Source organism: Coregonus clupeaformis, chromosome 25 (assembly GCF_020615455.1).
Source record: "Coregonus clupeaformis isolate EN_2021a chromosome 25, ASM2061545v1, whole genome shotgun sequence".
Lineage (NCBI taxonomy): Eukaryota > Metazoa > Chordata > Actinopteri > Salmoniformes > Salmonidae > Coregonus > Coregonus clupeaformis.
The window spans coordinates 602,583-619,954 of NC_059216.1; the positions used below are offsets into that span (position 1 = coordinate 602,583).

Consider the following 17,372-nt stretch of genomic DNA (forward strand, 5'->3'; position numbering starts at 1 on the left):
TTCTACAATGTAAAAAATAAAAAGAAAGAAAGAAAAACCCTTGAATGAGTAGGTGTGTCCTAACTTTTGATTGGTAGTTTATATATCTATATATCTTCTAAGAGTTTAATTCGGGAGATGGTAACTCGTTAAACAACTTCTTCCCTGGTGCCCCAAAATCCTAATGAGATAATTGTTACATGATTCATTTAATAGAGTGAAAATGAAAGTCACATCACGACAGTCCTTTGTCCTGATCTTATCCACATTGTAGCCGTTGCATCTACACGGTACATAAATGTGTCATCTGTCCACTGTGTCCGCATTGTGACCAGATATCCTGGACCCTCCCTGTATGCAAATTGTTTGACAGATATTCTTTCAACATCTGTATTTATTTTAAGACACATATTGATGCTATAAGTCAATGGTGTCACCTGTCAATTATTTTAGAGGGCAGGATAATGATGATTTAAATTCATTCACTGTCCAGAGCAGTCTACACTTGTAAGATGTGCAGACACAATGCGAGTTTGACTATCTCTGGAGGTGGTCAGGAAGATGCGTCTTTTAATATACAGTGGGGGAAAAAAAGTATTTAGTCAGCCACCAATTGTGCAAGTTCTCCCACTTAAAAAGATGAGAGAGGCCTGTAATTTTCATCATAGGTACACATCAACTATGACAGACAAAATGAGAAAAGAAAATCCAGAAAATCACATTGTAGGATTTTTTATGAATTTATTGGCAAATGATGGTGGAAAATAAGTATTTGGTCAATAACAAAAGTTTCTCAATACTTTGTTATATACCCTTTGTTGGCAATGACACAGGTCAAACGTTTTCTGTAAGTCTTCACAAGGTTTTCACACACTGTTGCTGGTATTTTGACCCATTCCTCCATGCAGATCTCCTCTAGAGCAGTGATGTTTTGGGGCTGTCGCTGGGCAACACAGACTTTCAACTCCCTCCAAAGATTTTCTATGGGGTTGAGATCTGGAGGCCACTCCAGGACCTTGAAATGCTTCTTACGAAGCCACTCCTTCGTTGCCCGGGCGGTGTGTTTGGGATCATTGTCATGCTGAAAGACCGAACCACGTTTCATCTTCAATGCCCTTGCTGATGGAAGGAGGTTTTCACTCAAAATCTCACGATACATGGCCCCATTCATTCTTTCCTTTACACGGATCAGTCGTCCTGGTCCCTTTGCAGAAAAACAGCCCCAAAGCATGATGTTTCCACCACCATGCTTCACAGTAGGTATGGTGTTCTTTGGATGCAACTCAGCATTCTTTGTCCTCCAAACATGACGAGTTGAGTTTTTACCAAAAAGTTATATTTTGGTTTCATCTGACCATATGACATTCTCCCAATCCTCTTCTGGATCATCCAAATGCACTTCAGACGGGCCTGGACATGTACTGGCTTAAGCAGGGGGACACGTCAGGCACTGCAGGATTTGAGTCCCTGGCGGCGTAGTGTGTTACTGATGGTAGGCTTTGTTACTTTGGTCCCAGCTCTCTGTAGGTCATTCACTAGGTCCCCCCGTGTGGTTCTGGGATTTTTGCTCACCGTTCTTGTGATCATTTTGACCCCACGGGGTGAGATCTTGCGTGGAGCCCCAGATTGAGGGAGATTATCAGTGGTCTTGTATGTCTTCCATTTCCTAATAATTGCTCCCACAGTTGATTTCTTCAAACTAAGCTGCTTACCTATTGCAGATTCAGTCTTCCCAGCCTGGTGCAGGTCTACAATTTTGTTTCTGGTGTCCTTTGACAGCTCTTTGGTCTTGGCCATAGTGGAGTTTGGAGTGTGACTGTTTGAGGTTGTGGACAGGTGTCTTTTATACTGATAAGTTCAAACAGGTGCCATTAATACAGGTAACGAGTGGAGGACAGAGGAGCTTCTTAAAGAAGTTGTTACAGGTCTGTGAGAGCCAGAAATCTTGCTTGTTTGTAGGTGACCAAATACTTATTTTCCACCATAATTTGCAAATAAATTCATAAAACATCCTACAATGGGATTTTCTGGATTTTTTTTTCTCAATTTGTCTGTCATAGTTGACGTGTACCTATGATGAAAATTACAGGCCTCTCTCATCTTTTTAAGTGGGAGAACTTGCACAATTGGTGGCTGACTAAATACTTTTTTGCCCCACTGTATACTTTTTAACTATGCTCAACACAAACACTTTCATGTGGATAACTGCAGTCTTTACTTTCGCTCCTATAATTTTGCACAAACCAAAACTATGTTGTTGAAATGTCCCCTTTCCCTGAAAAGCTCCTAAATAACCTTGGTGGTTGAATCAAAAACAGGATGTTAGTAGAATAAAGAGAAAGGTCTTAATGTGTCTTGTAGTGATATTGGAAATGTGGAAGGGATCGGAGTACTGTGCTTGTTATGATAAAAACAGTACACTGTATGCCAAGGCTGTAATGATATGTATGGCACAGGGATCAATTAGGGATTTATTCCTTCCTATCACCCAATAAGATCACACCCTTCTTCCATGTCTGGTCTTTCTGTTGGAAAAGCTCCCTCAGGCACCAAGTTACTTTTGCTGAAAAGACTAGTATATGCAAATCATCCCATGGAAATGTTAGTGAATGCTTATTTAAATTTTTTGTGAGATAAATCTGTCCTAGGCATACATTTAATTTAGAGACCTAACATACAGTATTTGTATTAGGTTGCATCCAGTTACATGTTTTATGTTTTAGTAATGCTTTGCTACATTTTGACCAAAAAAAGCCTATAATGCTGCGAAATTGGCATTGATAAACACAGAGGAATAATTCAACATTTCACAATACAAAATATACAAAATAATGTAATTCTTTTAAAAACCCATAGCAATTTCAATTAAGCAATAATACATGAGGCCATTCATTTGAATTTCTCTCCTTTTCTATGTCGTCTATAGCAGCGCTACTGATTTCTGCATGTTGCACCATCAAAGACGCTCACCCAGCCCCTCACCAGGCTGACGCGCTGGCTGCTTTAGGTGGAAATGCCTTTTTCTCGACAATGGACCTTACCTCTGGCTACTACAATGTGGAAATGCATAAGGATGACCGGAGATTCACAGCATTTACATCGCCATTTGGATTGTATGTATACAACCGTATGTCACAGGGGTTATGTAACAGTCCTGCAACATTCATGAGGATGATGCTAAACATCTTCGGAGATCAGAACTTTCTTAGCCTGCTGTGTTACCTTTATCTTGGTCTAGGCGCCCACTGAAGACCTGGCTCTGCAGCGACTGGAAATGGTCTTTGAACGTCTTAAGGCTCACAATTTGAAGCTCGACCCGAAAGTGTCACTTTTTGCAGAGGTCTGTGATGTTCTTGTGGCACATCATCAGTGCGGATGGCGTAGCTACAGATCCTGAGAAAGTGAAGGCCATTGCAGGCATGATGGAAGTTGACCTGATGGAAGATGGAACTGACATCCCCTCAGAATAAACTCAAGTCATTCCTCGGGATGGTGGTGTATTACCAACAGTTAATTGAATACTGCTCGACCATCGCAAAGCCTCACTTTTGGTTGACAACTGGGCACAAGGCTCCACGCTGCAAGATGAAGAAGCGACGCTCACCTGTCAGGAAATTGAAGGCAGCTGACTGGACAACAGAGTGCAAGCAGGTCTTCCTCCAGCTAACGCAAGCCTTGCTGGATAAGGTCTTGTTGGCTCACCCCAACTTCAATTAACCCTTCCAACTGTGGAGGTGTCCAGCAATGGCCTAGGTGTTGTGCAATCCCAGGTACAAAAAGGGGGATCTACAGCGAGGCCAATAGCCTTCGCGAGCAAGTCACTCAGTTATGCCCAGACGAGTTATCCTGCACACAGGCTTGAGTTCTTTGCCATGAAATGGGCTATCTGCGACAAGTTCCGTCATTGGCTATGGGGGCAGCAGTTCACCGAATTGGACGGATAACAATCCCTTGACATACATCCTGACAAAAGCGAAGCTCAATGCTTGTGAGCAGAGATGGGTTGCCAAGCTGGCACCGTATGAATTTGACATCAAGTACTGTACATCCCTGGTCCCAAAAATGTGACTTGTATCAGGAAACTAGGCATATGTCGCGCATCACTACTGCACAGGAAAGGCATTTGAACGTAAACTTGAAAAAAAAACAGTTTTTTGGCAGAAATACCTTCTAGTTCATGTCAACTTTCATGTGCCTTAATAACAAACTTGTATGCCATCTGTAAATACAAATACAATTGTTAAATTACGAGCCTAGTTGGTTTAGCCACGGAAAAAGACAGGAACCTTCCCGCTAGCCATGATTGGCTAAGATAATGGATGGGCTGGACATGCTGATAGATGAGTTCGGATTGGTCTGCCATGTAGCTTGCTTCTGTCTATAACATGAGCTGGTCAGTATGTGTAGGTAAACCTTTTTTGAAAGATATCACATAGTAGAACTGCAAAAGTGTTGCTCCGCTTTCTGGAGGACTGAGTTTTGAAATCAGTGGAATGCCCGGTGGAATTAGAGTATGATAGAACATTCTGGCGTTTGATTGCAAATATGCAGAGGGAGTCGAAAAGAAAACACACAGAAGGCTGTTGTATAAAACACCTGTCTCCGGATTACATCTTCAAACTAAGGGCAACCATGGCATCTGTGACAGAGAGGGAGAAGCGTCCATCCATGTATACGGGTAAGAGTCTAGCTAGCTACATTTTCAGATATTATACGTTTCTAATTTTGTTAGAAAGTCGTTTTCATTTCAAGTTAAAACATATTCTTAGCTAGCTGGCTAATGTTAGCAGGCTGGCTCGCTAGTTAACGTTACATGTATGATCTATGTAGTAATATTATTCGTATCTCAGAGCCATTTGCATTGCTAGTTATAGCCTAATGTTAGCTAGCTAGCTAACATTGAAACTGGTTGGCTAGCTACCTGCATCTTCATGCAGGGTAGTAACGTTATGAGTTGGGATTATGGTTAATTGTTTAGCTAGCTAGCTACTTGTCTAAACAAAAGACTCCGCTATGCAAGTAACCATTTCACTACACCTTCTGTATCCTGTGCATGTGACAAATATACTTTCATTTTATTTGATATAGTATGTGTTTATCAGAGACGGTAATGTGAAGAACATGACCTGCACCAAAGTCAAATTAGGATATAACGTTAGGCCAACGAGACAGTGTCCAAGCAACAATTCTCAGGTAGAATGGCCTGCTTTTATTTAGTCACACTCACAACCGTAAGCAATTTTCTGTAATTAGAGCAATTTCAATATACAGTAGCGATGAGCATTCATTTGGACTAATACAGCAAATACTGTAGGAAATTATGTAGCTACAGTAGCAAACAAATACTCACCACTGGATTTCCTGACTAACTATGTTATCATCACCCATAGTAATTGGAGGCAATCTCTACCTACTCCCATCTTCACATGGTAAACGACGAGCCATTCTCGTTGGATTTGTTGGATCCGTTGGTGGACTTGTGTGCTGGGATATAGAGGTTAGAGGTCATGCGTGAGGAGCGTCTAGAGGGGTAGATGTACTTCCTGCCCAGGCACCACAGGTCCTCCAGGATCTTCCTGAAGTGGCTCCTGAACTTGACCCCGATGAAGGCGTACAGGATGGGGTTGAGGCAGCAGTGGAGGTAGGCCAGGCTCCTGGTGATGGTGAGGGTGGTGAGGATGACCTTCTCTACCTCACACTCCCTTTGCTGGAACAGCGCCACCGTATGATAGAGCAGTGCCACGTTGTAGGGCAGGTGGCACACGATGAAGACCACCACCACGGCTAGGACCACACGCACCGCCTGAAGAGAAGATAAGATGAGATCAACTTAATTGGCCCTATAAGAAACATTAACTTGGACACAAATATATTCTTAGAATTAAACATTCTAATTCTATGACTGGAACTATGACTGAACCTTCTGTCTCTGGTTGCTTTGGGCCCTCAGTAGGGTCCAGACGATGCTGGCATAGCAGAGGACCATGACCAGGAGGGGCAGGAAGAACCCCATGGCCACCTGCAGGCTAGGCACCAGCACCTTAATCAACCGGGCAGTCCTGTTACTTTCAAACTGCGCCTGGCACACGGTTATAGTCTCTTCCGGCCAGATGGTCTCCTCAACCCGCTCGTTGTAGATGACTGTGGGGACGGACAGGGCTATGGCCAGAGCCCAGATGGCTGTGCAGATTAGGCGGCTGTAGATCAGGGTCCGGGAGTGGAGGCCAAAGTAGCGCCTGGCCTGGACGATGGAGATGTAGCGGTCTCCACTGATGCAGGCCAGCAGGAGCATGCCACTGTACAGGTTGATGCTGTAGGCTCCTCGCAAAACCTTAGAAATTAAAATAAAAAGAAGAAAAACATTATTGTCCATGCAATGTGGAAATGTGACTTTCACTTCACAGTAACATGACCAACTTTTGAACTTTAGAACCTGTATTGGGAACTTCATTAGGAACTGTGAAAACTTCGTACCTTGCAGGCCACTGAGCCCATGCTCCAGTAATGCTGCTCATTGTAAATGATGAGAGGCAGGGCCACGATGAACAGCAGGTCTGCCACCGCCACGTTCAGAAGGTACACGTCCGTCATGGTCTTGGCTTTCTTGTAGAAGGCATATGTGACTATCACCAATGCATTGCCGCAGAGACCGAATGCACAGATGATGGAATGGACGAAGGTCTGTATGACTATCTCCATATCACGGTTGGGATTCAGGTTACAGATATATTCGTTATCATCTGGATAATCTTTAGTGCAGTCTTCTGGGTTGTCATAATAATCATATGCATCTGTGCATGTCTCATTCATCACCTCCATGTTTATCACCTGTGGAGAAAAAATATCTTGCTGTAGAAAATAGTAGCCTTCTATCATGATTTAGTCATTAAATTACTCTTTCATGTTGTACAATCAAGTCCATGACAAAAAAAAGAGATAAACATCACAGTATTTGTGAACTATTGTAAGCCTGTAGCTACAATGTGGCATTTCTTATTTTACACATTGACTATAGCTCAGCATTCAACACAATAGTACCCTCCAAGCTCATCATTAAGCTCGAGGCCCTGGGTCTGAACCCCGCCCTGTGCAACTGGGTCCTGGATTCCTGACGGGCCGCCCCCAGGTGGTTAAGGTAGGAAACAACATCTCCACTTCGCTGATCCTCAACACTGGGGCCCCACAAGGGTGCATGCTCAGCCCCCTCCTGTACTCCCTGTTCACCCATGACTGCGTGGCCAAGCACGCCTCCAACTCAATCATCAAGTTTGCAGACGACACAACAGTAGTAGGCTTGATTACCAACAATGATGAGACAGCCTCTTTCTCCCCTCTCTCTACAGATGACATCCTGCGACTAGTGAGGTCTGACCGGCCGACAACCTGCCCATTCGACCCCATCCCCTCCTCCTTTCTCCAGACCATCTCTGGAGACCTTCTCACTTCCCTCATCAACTCATCCTTGACCACTGTCTGCGTCCCCTCTGACTTCAAAGAGGCCCTCTCCTCTTCTCTTTATACACCAAGTCACTTGGCTCCGTCATATCCTCACATGGTCTCTCCTATCATTGCTATGCGGATGACACTCAACTACTTTTCTCCTTCCCTCCTTCTGACACCCAGGTGACACACATCTCTGCATGCCTGACAGATATCTCAACTTGGATGTCGGCCCACCACCTCAAGCTCAACCTCGACAAGATGGAACTGCTCTTCCTCCCGGAGAAGGCCTGCCCGCTCAAAGACCTTTCCATCACGGTTGACAACTCCACAGTGACGGATGGTTTGACATTCTCCTGTAGAATTCTGATACAGAGCAGAATTAATGGTTCCTTCTATTAAGGCAAGTCGTCCAGGTCCTGAGGCAGCAAAGCATCCCCAAACCATCACACCACCACCACCATGCTTGACCTTTGGTATGATGTTCTTACTGTGGAATGCAGAGTTTGGTTTTCGCCAGGCATTACTGGAACCATGTCGTCCAAAAAGTTATACTTTTGAATCATCTGTCCATAGAACGTTCTTCCAAGAGTCTTGATGATCATCCAGGTGCTTTTTGGCAAACTTGAGTCAACTTTTTGGATGAGATGGGTCCCATTATGCCTGGCGAAAACCAAACACTACATTCCACAGTAAGAGCATCATACCAAAGGTCAAGCATGGTGGTGGTGGTGTGATGCTTTGGGGATGCTTTGCTGCCTCAGGACCTGGACAACTTGCCTTAATAGAAGGAACCATTAATTCTGCTCTGTATCAGAGAATTCTACAGGAGAATGTCAGACCATCCGTCTGTGAGCTGAAGCTGAAGCGCAGCTGGGTCATGCAGCAAGACAATGATCCAAAACACACAATCAAGTCTACATGAAAATTGCTAAAAAGCAACAAATTGGAAGTTTTGGAATGGCCTAGTCAAAGTCCAGACCTAATCCCAATTGAGATGTTGTGGCAGGACTTGAAACGAGCAGTTCATGCTTGAAAACCCACACATCACTGAGTTAAAGCAGTTCTGCATGGAAGAGTGGGCCAAAATTCCTCCACAGCGATGTGAGTGACTGATCAACAACTACAGGAAGCATTTGGTTGGAGTCATTGCAGCTAAAGGTGGCACAACCAGTTATTGAGTGTAAGGGGGCAATTACTTTTTCACACAAGGGAATTGGGTGTTGCATAACTTTGTTTATGAAATAAATATGTAATTGTTGTGTTATTTGTTCCCTTTATCTAATATTAGGTTTTGATTGAAGATCTGATAACATTCAGTATCACAAATATGCAAAAGTAGAGAAACTGTCACGCTCTGGCTCCGGGACTTTGTATTTTGAGCCAGGGTGTGTTCGTTTTGGTTGTGTTTTATTTTGGTTGGGTGGTCATTGGTTTTGTGTTTCCCTTATTTGGTCAAATGACTCCCAATCGGAGGTAACGAGTGTCAGCTGTCGGCTCGTTATCTCTGATTGGGAGCCATATTTAAACTGTCTGTGTTCACCTTGTGTTTGTGGGATTTTGTTCGTGTGGTTTCGTGTTGTACCATTAGACGTCACGTTTTCGTTGTTTATTGTTTTGTTCGTGTGAACGTTTAAATAAATAGTAATATGTTCGCTCGCAACGCTGCGCCTTGGTCCTTTTTATATGACGAACGTGACAGAAAATCCCACCAAGACCAGACCAAGCAGCGTGTCCAAGGGCCATCGCCAAATGATCTCCGTGGCAGCTTCGACTGGGTCAAGCCCATTGAGGAGTTGAGTGAGGAGGGTTGGAGACAGAGGAGCGAGAGGTGGGAGAGAATGTTGGAGGCCTGGAGAGACCCCCAGAAAATTTTTAGGGGGGGGCTCACGACGTCGGGGCAGCAGGAGGCCGCTATGGAGCGGTCCAGCGGGGTTGCAGAGGAGGCCGCCAGGTTACGGGGGCCACTGGTAGAAGAGGGGATGGTAGGTGTAGAGGCACGGCGAGAGGTACTGGCGTGTGTTGCCAGTCCGGTCCGGCCCGTTCCAGATCCCGGTGTAGAGCCAGTGGTGTGTGTCCCCAGTACGGTCCGGTCTATTCCTGCTCCCCGCACCAAACCTACGGTGTGCGTCGACAGCCCAGCCCGGCCCGTTCCTACGCTCCGCACCGAGTCTGTGGTGCGCGTCGCCAGCCCAGCCCGGCCCGTTCCTGCGCTCCGCACCGAGTCTGAGGCGCGCTTCGCCAGCCCAGCCCGGCTTCTTCCTGCTCCACGCACAAAGCCTACGGTGTGCGTCGCCAGCCCAGCCCGGCCTGTTCCTGCTCCACGCACAAAGCCTACGGTGTGCGTCGCCAGCCCAGCCCAGCCTGTCCCTGCTCCACGCACAAAGCCTACGGTGTGCGTCGTCAGCCCGACCCGGCCTGTTCCTGCTACTCGCACCAAACCAGGGGTGCGAGTCGCCAGCCTGGTTCAACCCGTTCCTGCTACTCGCACCAAGCCAGGGGTGCGAGTCGTCAGCCTGGTCCAGCCCGTTCCTGCTACTCGCACCAAACCAGGGATGCGAGTCGTCGGCCTGGTCCAGCCCGTTCCTGCTACTCGCACCAAGCCAAGGGTGCGAGTCGTCAGCCTGGTCCGGCCTGTTCCTGCTACTCGCACCAAGCCAAGGGTGCGAGTCGTCAGCCTGGTCCAGCCCGTTCCTGCTACTCGCACCAAACCAGGGATGCGAGTCGTCAGCCTGGTGAGGTCCGTTCCGGCTCCACGCACCAAGCCAAGGGTGCGAGTCGTCAGCCTGGTCCGGCCTGTTCCTGCTACTCGCACCAAGCCAAGGGTGCGAGTCATCAGCCCGGTCCAGCCCATTCCTGCTACTCGCACCAAGCCAGGGATGCGAGTCATCAGCCTGGTGAGGTCCGTTCCGGCTCCACGCACCAAGCCTAGGGTGCGTATCGTCAGCCAGGTCCGGTCCGTTCCTGCCTCACGCGCTAAGCCAGGGGTGCGCGTCGTCAGTCCTGATCCAGCCAGCTGGGTCAGATCGGATCGGGGCCATTATGCAGGGATTGAAGTAGGGTGGTGGTCAAGCCCGGAGCCGGAGCCGCCTCCGAGGAGCAACACCCACCCAGCCCTCCCCTATTTGGGGTTTTGAGGCGCGGTCGCAGTCCGCGCCTTTAGGGGGGGGTACTGTCACGCTCTGGCTCCGGGACTTTGTATTTTGAGCCAGGGTGTGTTCGTTTTGGTTGTGTTTTATTTTGGTTGGGTGGTCATTGGTTTTGTGTTTCCCTTATTTGGTCAAATGACTCCCAATCGGAGGTAACGAGTGTCAGCTGTCGGCTCGTTATCTCTGATTGGGAGCCATATTTAAACTGTCTGTGTTCACCTTGTGTTTGTGGGATTTTGTTAGTGTGGTTTCGTGTTGTACCATTAGACGTCACGTTTTCGTTGTTTATTGTTTTGTTCGTGTGAACGTTTAAATAAATAGTAATATGTTCGCTCGCAACGCTGCGCCTTGGTCCTTTTTATATGACGAACGTGACAGAAAATTAGAAAGGGGGCAAATACTTTTTCATAGCACTGTAGATCGATTTTATATGGGTGTGGCTGAAATAGCCAAATCCACTAATTTGAAGGGGTGTTCACATACGTTTGTGTATATTGTGTTCAAATAAAAAGAGCTCTACAGTAATATTAGGCCTATGATATGAATTACAGTGCCCTACGGAATTATTGGGACAGTGAAGCAAATGTTCTTATTTTGGCGCTTCTACACGAATGTGAATGCTACCATGATTATGTAAAATCCTGAATGGATCATTAATAGTGATGAGTGAGAAAGTTACAGACGCACAAATATCATACCCCCAAGACATGCTAACCTCTCACCATTTCAATAACAGGGGAGGTTAGCATTTTTTGGGAGGTATGATATTTGTACGTCTAACTTTCTCACTCATCATTATTCACAATTCATTCAGATTATCCATAATCATGGTAGCATCCACATTCATGTAGAAGTGTTTAGAAACATATTCTATTCTTATTTACAATAAAAGTGACTCCAAAAGGGTCATATTACATTGTGTAGAAATGCAGGAAATTAGCTTTAGACCCCCTGCCAGGTTATGTCCCCCCCACTTCTAAAACCAAATTTGCGCCCCTGGTTGTGGCTAATGTTAGCTAGGTGGCGAACTTTAGCTAGGCTAGGTGTTCAGGTAAAGGTTAGGGGTTAAGATAAGGGGAAAGGTTAGCTAACATGCTAAGTAGCTAAAATGTAGTAAGTATTTGCTAATTAGCTAAAATGATGTGATTTGAACACGCAACCTTTGATTTCCTAGACGCTCAAGTTATATGCCCAGCCATCCTCCCTCCTTTTGATGTCTTATGTAACCATATCAAACTTAACGTATACTAATTTGAGTGTCATATATGTACATTTACCATGTTACGTCTTTGAGGCCAAGCAGTGAATGTGTTCAGCTGCAGAGTGGCAACCCTATTTACTGTGAAACGAACATGTCAGAGCTTGAGAACATCTGCTGGTTGTGAATGACCCCATGTTCTGTTGTGACTGAGAGTACATCAAGGCCTGTGTAGGTGAGTAACAACTGTGTTTTGTCTGATCTAAAGCACAAAAGCATCTTAAGGCTACATTCATCTTAGGACCATAGGTTCCTATGGTTTTAACGATGAACTTAGCCTTAAGATGCTTTTGAGAAACCGGCCCCAGATCCTTCAGACCCAGGGCTGGAGATACTAAGACACATTGTACAGGGCATGTGACTAAAAGCGGTAAAAGTGGTGCTAGTGGAGCCTGCTGGTCGTAATCAAAGATAAGCACATTGAGAATCAGCTCACAGACTATTATCAGGAGTCAACACTATGAGTACTATGGTTTCACTTCTGTTTGATAAGGACGATAAACATTATTGAAAAGAGTTCAAGCCTGTAAAACATTGAACTACACCATATTATATATACAGTGGGGTCTGAAATGATTGACACCCTTGATAAAGATGAGCAAAAATGACTGTTTAAAATAAATCATTCAAATTCTGAGCTTTATTGTATGCAAAAATGTTTTGGGAAATTGTATTATTTTATACTAATCGTTTGCTCAGAGAGATTTTCATTAACATGTAATAGTTATGTCACACATGCAGCAAACAAAAATATATGGCAATGTCTGCTCTACTCAAAATTACAACAAATTAATTGCAACATTACCGAAAAAATGGAAGAGGCAAATTGAAGGGGGAGAAAGTAAGGAACTTGTCTGTCGGCCCTGCGTTAAATACCAAAATTGGCTAAAGAAAATTGTAATAAAATAAAAAAGTATACCAGTTTCATTTCAGGAACAAAACATTTAAAGCTGTGCCATATAGATTGCAAAATAGTTGGGAATAGATTTTCGATGTACCGATTCCATGGCACATAAAATGACGCAGGATTCAAAACTAAATATTTCAATTTAAATTATTATACAAAATTCTTGCAACCAATAGAATGTATCAAACTACACTGCTCAAAAAAATTAAGGGAACACTAAAATAACACATCCCAGATCTGAATGAATGAAATAATCTTATAAAAAAAAAAATATTTACATAGTTGAATGTGCTGACAACAAAATCACACAAAAATTATCAATGGAAATCAAATTTATCAACCCATGGAGGTCTGGATTTGGAGTCACCCTCAAAATTAAAGTGGAAATCCACACTACAGGCTGATCCAACTTTGATGTAATGTCCTTAAAACAAGTCAAAATGAGGCTCCGTAGTGTGTGTGGCCTCCACGTGCCTGTATGACCTCCCTACAACGCCTGGGCATGCTCCTGATGAGGTGGCGGATGGTCTCCTGAGGGATCTCCTCCCAGACCTGGACTAAAGCATCCGCCAACTCCTGGACAGTCTGTGGTGCAACGTGGCGTTGGTGGATGGAGCGAGACATGATGTCCCAGAAGTGCTCAATTGGATTCAGGTCTGGGTAACGGGCGGTCCATAGCATCAATGCCTTCCTCTTGCAGGAACTGCTGACACACTCCAGCCACATGAGGTCTAGCATTGTCTTGCATTAGGAGGAACCCAGGGCCAACCGCACCAGCATATGGTCTCACAAGGGGTCTGAGGATCTCATCTCGGTACCTAATGGCAGTCAGGCTACCTCTGGCGAGCACATGGAGGGCTGTGCGGCCCCCCAAAGAAATGCCACCCCACACCATGACTGACCCACCGCCAAACCGGTCATGCTGGAGGATGTTGCAGGCAGCAGAACGTTCTCCAAGGCGTCTCCGGACTCTGTCACATCTGTCACGTGCTCAGTGTGAACCTGCTTTCATCTGTGAAGAGCACAGGGCGCCAGTGGCGAATTTGCCAATCTTGGTGTTCTCTGGCAAATGCCAAACGTCCTACACGGTGTTGGGCTGTAAGCACAACCCCCACCTGTGGACGTCGGGCCCTCATACCACCCTCATGGAGTCTGTTTCTGACCGTTTGAGCAGACACATGCACATTTGTGGCCTGCTGGAGGTCATTTTGCAGGGCTCTGGCAGTGCTCCTCCTGCTCCTCCTTGCACAAAGGTGGAGGTAGCAGTCCTGCTGCTGGGTTGTTGCCCTCCTACGGCCTCCTCCACGTCTCCTGATGTACTGGCCTGTCTCCTGGTAGTGCCTCCATGCTCTGGACACTACGCTGACAGACACAGCAAACCTTCTTGCCACAGCTCGCATTGATGTGCCATCCTGGATGAGCTGCACTATCTGAGCCACTTGTGTGGGTTGTAGACTCCGTCTCATGCTACCACTAGAGTGAAAGCACCGCCAGCATTCAAAAGTGACCAAAACATCAGCCAGGAAGCATAGGAACTGAGAAGTGGTCTGTGGTCACCAACTGCAAAACCAGTCCTTTATTGGGGGTGTCTTGCTAATTGCCTATAATTTCCACCTGTTGTCTATTCCATTTGCACAACAGCATGTGACATTTATTGTCAATCAGTGTTGCTTCCTAAGTGGACAGTTTGATTTCACAGAAGTGCGATTGACTTGGAGTTACATTGTGTTGTGTAAGTGTTCCCTTTATTTTTTTGAGCAGTGTATCATGGCCCAAACACACCAAGACAGTCGTGAAGAGGGTACGACAACACCTTTTCGCCCTCAGGAGACTGAAAAGATTTGGCATGGGTCCCCAGATCCTAAAAATGTTATACAGCTGCACCATCGAGAGCATCCTGACCGGTTGCATCACCGCCTGGTATGGCAACTGCTCGCCAACCGACCGTAAGGCGCTACAGAGGGTAGTGCGTACGGCCCAGTACATCACTCTGGCCAAGCTTCCTGCCATCCAGGACCTATATACTAGGCGGTGTCGGAAGGCCCAAAAAATGGTCAAAGACTCCAGCCACCCAAGTCATAGACTGTTCTCTCTGCTACCGCACGGCAAGCAGTACCGGAGCACCAAGTCTAGGTCCAAAATACTTCTCAACAGCTTCTACCCCCAAGCCATAAGACTCCTGAACAGCTAATCATGGCTACCCAGACTATTTGCACTGCCCCCCCACCCCATCTTTTTACGCTGCTGCTACTCTGTTAATTATTTATGCATAGTCACTTTAACTCTACACACATGTACATATTACTTCAACTTCCTCAACTAGCCGGCCCCTGCACATTGACTCTGCACCGGTACCCCTGTGTATATATAGCCTCCCTACTGTTATTTTATTTTACTTCTGCTCTTTTTTTCTCAACACTTTTTTTGTTGTTTTATTTTACTTTTTTATTTTAAAATAAATGCACTGTTGGTTAAGGGCTGTAAGTAAGCATTTCACTGTAATGTCTGCACCTGTTGTATTCGGCGCATGTGGCCAATCAAATTTGATTTGATTTGATGAAGGCCTGATTCACACAGTCCCCAGTTGATGTTGAGATGTGTCTGTGACTTCAACTTTGTGAAGCATTTATTTGGGCTGCAATTTCTGAGGCTGGTAACTCTAATGAACTTATCCTCTGCAGCAGAGGTAACTCTGGGTCTTCCATTCCTGTGGCAGTCCTCATGCGAGCCAGTTTCAGCATAGCGCTTGATGTTTTTTGCGACTGCACTTGAAGAAACTTTCAAAGTTCTTGAAATGTTCCGTATTGACTGACCGTGTCTTAAAGTAATGATGGACTTTCGTTACTCTTTGATTATTTTAGCTGTTCTGGCCATAATATGGACTTGGTCTTTTACCAAATAGGGCTATCTTCTGTATATCCCCCCCACACACACACACACACCTTGTCACAACACAAGTGATTGGCTCAAACGCATTAAGAAGGAAAGAAATTCCACAAATTAACATTTAAGAAGGCACACCTGTTAATTGAAACGCATTCCAGGTGACTACCTCATGAAGCTGGTTGAGAGTGCCACAAAGCTGTTATCAAGGCTATTTGAAGAATCTCAAATATAAAATATATTTTGATTTGTTTAACACTTTCTTGGGTACTACATGATTACATACGTGTTATTTCATAGTTTTGATGTCTTCACTATTATTCTACGAAGTAATAAATACTACAAATAAAGAAAAACCGTTGAATGAGTAGGTTTGTCCAAACTTTTGACTGGTAGTGTGTGTTTAGAAAAAAAATATGGGGGATTGGAAATGATACAGACAATTACATTAATGGAAGCCACAATCTATCTTCAATATCAAAGCTAATCTACCCCTAAAAAAATTAAAAAATGTGTAATAGTTTTATTCTCAACAAGGTAGCGGTCAAAATTATTGACACCCCTGTTTTCAATACCTTTCAAAACTACAAGAATAACAGCACTGAGCCTTTCAAATAAAATGTTTGATGAATTGGAGAACACATTGGGCCGGATTCTTAGACCATTCCTCCATACATAATCCTTCCAGATCCTTGACACCCTCCATCTGCGCTTATGGACTGCCCTCTTCAATTCAAACCACAGGTTTTCAATGGGTTTCAAGTCTGGAGACTGAGGTGGCCATTCCAAAATGTTGATTCTGTGGCCAATTAACCATTTCTTTGTGGATTTTGATGTGCATGGCCAAAGAGCTCTATTTTCATGTCATCTAACCAAAGTACCGGAAATGTTTTGATATTGAGATAAAAACGCCTGCATTGGACCTTTTTTTAAAGTTTGTTCGATCGTATCAGACCACAAGTCAGAGACCACTATGATGACTCACCAAATGTGTTTTATGGATCCTTTTTAGTCTTCTAATGCCTCTTAAGGGGAAAGTCATCCAAAAGTAACTGAAAGTAATCAGATTATGTTACTGAGTTTGGGTAATCCAAAAGTTACGTTACTGATTACAATTTTGGACAGCTAACTACATAGTAACTGTAACTGATTACATTTAGAAAGTAACCTACTCAACCCTGCTTGAAATCTAAATACTACTGCCTTGGTTTGCCAGAGTTTTGACGCGCCAGATTCATTGCCAGACATTTTTATTTTCAGATGTTACTGAGAACTACATTATTTTAAATACACAATGAATTATCAGCCCATACCTGTAGACAAGTCCTTGAGAGAACAGGTTGCCGGGATACAAAACAATTGATGAAGTACTTTCTAGTCAGGTTAACCCCAAAATAAAGTCTTCCACATCAAATCAGACAAAGGCTGGCCTAGAATATGAGCTTGAATTGAGAGTACTCCAGTTATAGCATCTACAACAACAGGCTACCTGACTCTCTTGGCAGACTGAAGTTACTGTTTGTTTGTGTGTGTGTGTGTGGGGGGGGGGGGAGGTGGACACAGAGGTTCAGTGTGGTTGATTGTGTATTTCCTGGGAGGTGGAAACCCCACAGTGTCACAGCTAACAGCTTCTGCCTAGCTTATCTGATCGTTGCTTATCTCATCTCTCCTCTTTCGGTCTTGTCTCATGCACATCTAAATCCCACCTGTGTTCAAAGATACACACAGGCTTTTATGTAACACACTCTGAAATAAA

At 44.8% G+C, this 17,372-nt stretch overlaps 1 protein-coding gene across 1 annotated transcript; it reads right to left on the reverse strand.

The window, feature by feature from the left end:
- Positions 1-5,191: 5,191 nt before the first annotated feature.
- LOC121538763 (C-C chemokine receptor type 6-like) lies at positions 5,192-17,108 on the reverse strand. Its single transcript, XM_041846923.1, has 4 exons — positions 16,930-17,108; positions 6,454-6,807; positions 5,900-6,310; positions 5,192-5,782 (listed from the first exon to the last, which is right to left on the reverse strand). Exons 2-4 carry the CDS (start codon positions 6,796-6,798, stop codon positions 5,402-5,404), a joined length of 1,137 nt encoding a protein of 378 aa, XP_041702857.1. The 5' UTR covers positions 6,799-6,807; positions 16,930-17,108; the 3' UTR covers positions 5,192-5,401.
- Positions 17,109-17,372: the final 264 nt, after the last annotated feature.

Coding starts and splice junctions, on each gene's coding strand:
- LOC121538763 (XM_041846923.1), bottom strand. CDS start 6,798: ATGGAGGTGATGAATGAGACATGCACAGATGCATATGATTATTATGAC. Junction 6,311..6,453: donor TGGGCTCAGTGGCCTGCAAG/GTACGAAGTTTT, acceptor TTAATTTCTAAG/GTTTTGCGAGGAGCCTACAG. Junction 5,783..5,899: donor AAAGCAACCAGAGACAGAAG/GTTCAGTCATAG, acceptor TCTTCTCTTCAG/GCGGTGCGTGTGGTCCTAGC.